This window comes from Cryptomeria japonica, chromosome 10 (assembly GCF_030272615.1).
Source record: "Cryptomeria japonica chromosome 10, Sugi_1.0, whole genome shotgun sequence".
In the NCBI taxonomy this organism is placed as follows: Eukaryota; Viridiplantae; Streptophyta; class Pinopsida; order Cupressales; family Cupressaceae; genus Cryptomeria; species Cryptomeria japonica.
In genome coordinates this window covers 793,875,255-793,880,752 of record NC_081414.1, presented here as the reverse complement: position 1 = coordinate 793,880,752, position 5,498 = coordinate 793,875,255, and the positions used below count along the sequence as shown (strand labels likewise).

The following is a 5,498-nucleotide window of genomic DNA, read 5'->3' as shown; positions in this document are numbered from 1 at the left end:
ATGCGGTGATGCAATGTTCTTTTAGAAGTCATTCAAGTATTAGTGCAATAACATAATGATAATTCTAAACAAAAAAATATGAATCAATACTTAAGTGTAGCTTTGTTATGATGAAATTGCATATGTAAAGTGCTTGTAGTCTACAACTCTATAGTTTTATGTCTTATCCCTTCTACAATTCTCTGTAGATATTATGAAGGATAAATGGTACTCTTTATATATGGATCACAAAGGTTATATTAGGTGTACACCAACAAGTAATGATCAAATACAAAGATTACTTTAGGATCACTAAAGACAAAGGATGACCCTAGCAACACCCCAAATTTCAACCTATTTTGGTCAAAGTAGGGCATTGCATGCTTGGGTCCGCCTAGAATTGGACCTTTGAAAGGGAGAACCAAGTACTAGGACCCTTAACATAAGACTTGCTCTTGGATTGTGTGTTTGATTAAGATTTAAGCGTAGGATCATTGGTAAAGTTTTAGGGTAGCATTGGGTATAAGTAGTCTTAAAATTAGAAATATGTATGCCATATGCTTACCCTCTTTAACAAATCTTTTAGGAAGATTAAGAATCGCTTCACCCATCTACAATGATTTCATTTCTAAAACTATTATATCATATTAAAAAAATGAAGATACAAATATTATAAAAAACTAAACCATTTTTCTCTCATTCATATCATAAAAAAGGGTTCTACAATAGATCATCCAAATGTTTATAAAGCATTGCATTTCCACACTCCTTACAACCTTATCAAGATTAATATAACACTAAGATAACTTCATTGCAACATCCAAACAATTTGCGCAAGAAATGGGCATCACAGCTTATACGAAGCAGGTACACGATAGGCGACATGAGTATCGAGCGCCTCCACAACCCCAGGAAAGGTAGCCATCCTGAAGCCACGGTAGATCTCCCTCTCCCATCCCCTGGCCGCCAGTTTCTCTGCCTCCTTAACCGCCGCCTCCAAAGTCCCCTCCGAGTCCTCAAAAACACCGTCCACAATCCCTCTCTCCAACGCCATCTGCGCGTTCAGCTTGCTCCCGCCCAGCACCACATCGCGCAGGGCTGCGGGCTGCAGCTTGCAGCCAATCGTGGGCATCATACTGTTGGGCATGGGCAAGCCAAGATCGACCTCAGACATGTAGAGCTCGGAGGAGCCCTGCGTCATGAAGCGGTAATCGTGGGCCAGAGCCAGCATGAAGGCGCCCGCCACCGCATGGCCGCGGATGGCTGCCACGGTGGGGACGCTCAGCCTCATGAAGGCTGCGAACATCTTCTCTAATTTCTCTACGGCCATGTCGAAACGGTTGTTGGCGATCCATTCCGGGTGGAGGCCGCTGGAAAAGTAGTTGCCTGCGTTGGTGGTCACCAGGGCTGCTGCGTCCGGTGATTGTTCCACCTGTTTGAGGGCGTCGAAGACTGCATCGAACGTGGTAGGAGTAAACCTGTTCTCCTCGTCGTCACCTACGAAGGTCAAGATGTACACCTTTCCTCTCTTCTCTAGGCTGCACATTCTCACTGTCTCTACAGTCCCTCACGAGGCTTTCTTCCTTGGTCTTGCAAACAAATCGAAGACAGTCGGAGGATGAATGCAGAAAGATGCAGATGAGCGATGACCATTAATAGGGGAGCTCCTCTCTAGTTGGTCAATCCTGCACGCCAAGACTATTAGATATGCATGTTTTTCTCTAGTAGCCTGGGCTTATGATGTATGGTTGTGGATGCTATTCGGTTAGCATTGGGCAAAGGTTTGGATGATGAAGTATTGACATTATGGTTTTGCGTGTCTGGAAACAGAATCTATGGCTATATGGCAAGGGAGAGAGGTTTGGATGACGAAGTATTGACATCATAGTTTTGTGTGTTTTTAATGGCTACATGGCAAGAGAGATAGGTTTGGACGATGAAGCATTGAAATTACAGCAGAGTCTATACATACATGATCTGATCTTTTTTCTTTTTAATTTCTCTTCAAAAAAAATTTAAATCTTAAAGAATAAAAATTTCAAAAACCATAAAATAAGATAGAAAATTGTGCCAGCGAGCGACAGCTCACATAGCGAAGAAAGAAACCTGAAAAAAAAAAAATCACTTAACAACAAATTATATGACTGACAGAAAAAAATTGTGTTGACCATGTTGCATGTGTTTCTTTAACCCTCCATTTTCTCGCCCCAACTTTTTGAATAGCAAGAAAAGTTCCAAATTTGCAGTCACCGAACAAGCAACGTCAGTCCACGTCGCTGCTAAGGAACGTATGAAAATAAACTTCTAAAATTTGGAATGCGACCACTCGACGTCATCTCAAAATAAAAATGATTTTATCAAGAATAAATGTGCTATAAAAAGACTCTATTGGTTCATGGTAGAAAAAGGGAACATTTTAGTTTTGACGTCAAAGAGAAAAAACAAAAAAGATATTATAATAAATGTAGTCGATTAATGACTGGCTTTCATATGGGGATAATTTGATTGTCATCTATCTTGTTGTAGAACAATCAGTTCATTCATGTGTCCCATAGCCTCCTCCTCCTCCCACCCACTATTAAGGAATCAGCTTGCATTCAATAGTTGCCAACCCTCTTCCTAATAAAATAGTTCTAGAATCACTCTTAGAATCATATAATTTTAGGTTGGGTTGGGTTGGGTTGGGGAGGGGAGGGGAGGGGAAGTAGTTCATATAATTTCAAGGCTTAACTAAAGTGGTATATTCTAAGGATAAAGTCGTACTTGATACTTGCATCTAAAATATTTCTATAATCGACACTTGGTAGTTTTTTTTACCTTTATTAATTTATCTAATTAGTTTTCTATAAGATATTAGGTGACTACATGTCTATTAGAATGTGATAAAACTCGTGAAGGGAAGTGTCAAATCCAACCTATTTATTATTTGACATTTAATCATTAATATTTTAATCATCAATAGCAAGGAAAGCATCACATGATATTTCATAAAAATCAAAGAAGTTTCTCACACTATGAATTAATGTAAGTTTAGATCTACATATTTTCTTTTAGATATATAATTTTTTCTCGGAACATCTAAATTAGCAAGAAAAATATAAAAATCAATGAATAGTTGAAAAATGAGTGATATGTTTTCTACCATCTTTTTTTGTTTTCATTTATTCTAATAATCTTTTATCTTGGAGATGTAATTTTTTTTTTTTTTAATGAAACCTTGTTTGGTATCCTTGATTTTGAATGGAATTGATAATTTTGATTTTGTGAAGAAGTACCATCACCATAAGACATGTATAAGTTTGTCAAGAAAAGAAATCTCCAACTATTATCAACATGTCTTCTCCTTATTCCACACCTTCATTCCCTCATTTTGTCAAGATTTTAACTTGTTCTCCATTTTATCATCCATTTTATATTTCTTTGAGATTAGTAAAAGTTCTATCCCACTATACCTTGGCCTACTGTAAAGCTATTTTTTCATATTGATTTGCATGAGGAGGCGATATCCTTTTGGAGATGTGGAAGGGATTTGGATCTATTACACCAAATTTTTGAGCATGGTGATATGTTCTAACCTTAGATTGACCACCTCCCTGATTGTTGAAATTTATGCCTTGTTTTCTCTTTTTGATCTTGTAGTTGCTAAAACTATGCATGTAAAGCATCCACCAGTACTCTAGATTTCCAAATGGTATCTATTAATTCATCATTGGGTGAAAAAGAAAATTTGAAGGATGAAACCATACTCCACGAGTAGTAGGGTCCTTGGGATTCAAATGCATAAGATAATAAGTGCGATGCCCATGATTTTTATAATTTTCCCTCTAAGAAGAGTGGCTACATCCATATGACCTCCAACAAGGATATGTAGAGTCAAGAGATTCCTAAGAAATAGTATATGGGGCAATATCCTAATGGTCCAATAGCTCCTAAATATATGCAACCTTACCATCCTATAATTGAATTAACATAAGAACAATAGAACAAATGATAAATTTTGAATATAAGGAATTTTTTTATCAATAGTGTTGCAATTAAATGTAATAACATTTAATCCTTCAAGATAAATAAGAGAATTTACATCCTAAAAGTGTGCCAAATATGGGTATACTTGTGGGGAATGCTAGGAAATTTCTTAATAAGAACCATGTACCAAGTGAAAGGGGTAGGTTGAAGGGGCCTAAAGAAGCCTTGAATCTAATCCATTTTAATACTTTTTTAGGATCGAATCACAATTTGGTCCATGTGTACCAAGGTGAGAGATAATGATGAGGATTAGAATTGGGGGTGAATGTTGGATTAATATGGTTAACAAAAATATTTGAAGGTACTTGAGAGATTGATAGATGTTTTCTTCTTCTTTATGAAAAGAGAAAATAATCATTAACAAGATACTGAAAATAATTCGGAAGGAAAATTACCTTGACATATAAATGAGATACAACTTGAGCTAGTTTGTATCCAAAAACTTTAGTAAACAAATAATAAAGAGTTTGGGTAAGAGGGAATCCTTGCCCAATGGACCTATAAAGTCCAAAAAAAGGATGTATTGTTTAGCAAAAATGGTAATAAAAGTAGAGGCATTCACAATACCTATTTTAATTGATTATATGGATCTAGATGAAAAATCAAGTGACAGAAGCATGAACAAGATTAAAGGCCATTGTATGCAAACATAAACCTCAATTTTTTTCTAATGGAAACCGATACCTATTGATAATTTCAAGTCCAATCAATTACTTCCTAGACCACTATAGTGTATCTAGAATAAATATAGATTTAGTAAAATTGGCCTCTTCAAGTCTAATAACAACTAACAACATTGAGTATATATTGTTAAAAGGATAACACTTTGGTAATGATCTTGTTTGAGAAATTCAACATAATTATTTAAAACCAAATATTGTTATCCTTCAAGTCATTAGTCTTAGGTATGGATTTAAGGTTTCCTTTTTAAGCTTGGATCAAAATTTGGTCCATGTGTACCAAGGTGAGTGATCAAGATGAGGATTAGAATTAGGATTGAAAAGATGCACTTTATTGTGCATACAAAACCAAGCCTACCTTTTGCTAGCTATCCAACGTATGTGAAAAGTTTCACATTTATCAAATGCCACCATATGTTTTCAATCAAGTTGATATCACTGCACAAAACCTAAATGGTGACCAACATTTAATTGGTGATCCATTTCCAAAGAGTAGATATTTCAATGGTTCATCATTAGAAGCTTATACATAAATCACCCCAAAGTAATGATTAAATTCACACTTAAAAGAGTCCACAATACTTGATTAGTGGGGTCACATCCTTAATAAAAACAAAACAAAACAATACTATGTAAATTCCTACACCCACAATAATACTATGTAAATCTTAGACACATGATAGAGAATTGAAGGGTAAAGATTAGAGTTGAATGTCTAATTTTCTTAGAAACTTTGTAAAAATTCGTTAGATTGACTTGATAACTAGGAAGCCTCAACAAAATAATTGATAGAGAACTTCCTTAGATGCCTTC

The 5,498-nt window shown here is 35.7% G+C and overlaps 1 protein-coding gene across 1 annotated transcript; it reads right to left on the bottom strand.

The window, feature by feature from the left end:
* Positions 1 to 678: 678 nt before the first annotated feature.
* Positions 679 to 1,580, bottom strand: LOC131033925 (enoyl-CoA delta isomerase 3-like). Its single transcript, XM_057965233.1, has one exon. The coding sequence runs from the start codon at positions 1,523 to 1,525 to the stop codon at positions 827 to 829; it is 699 nt and encodes a 232-aa protein (XP_057821216.1). The 5' UTR covers positions 1,526 to 1,580; the 3' UTR covers positions 679 to 826.
* Positions 1,581 to 5,498: the final 3,918 nt, after the last annotated feature.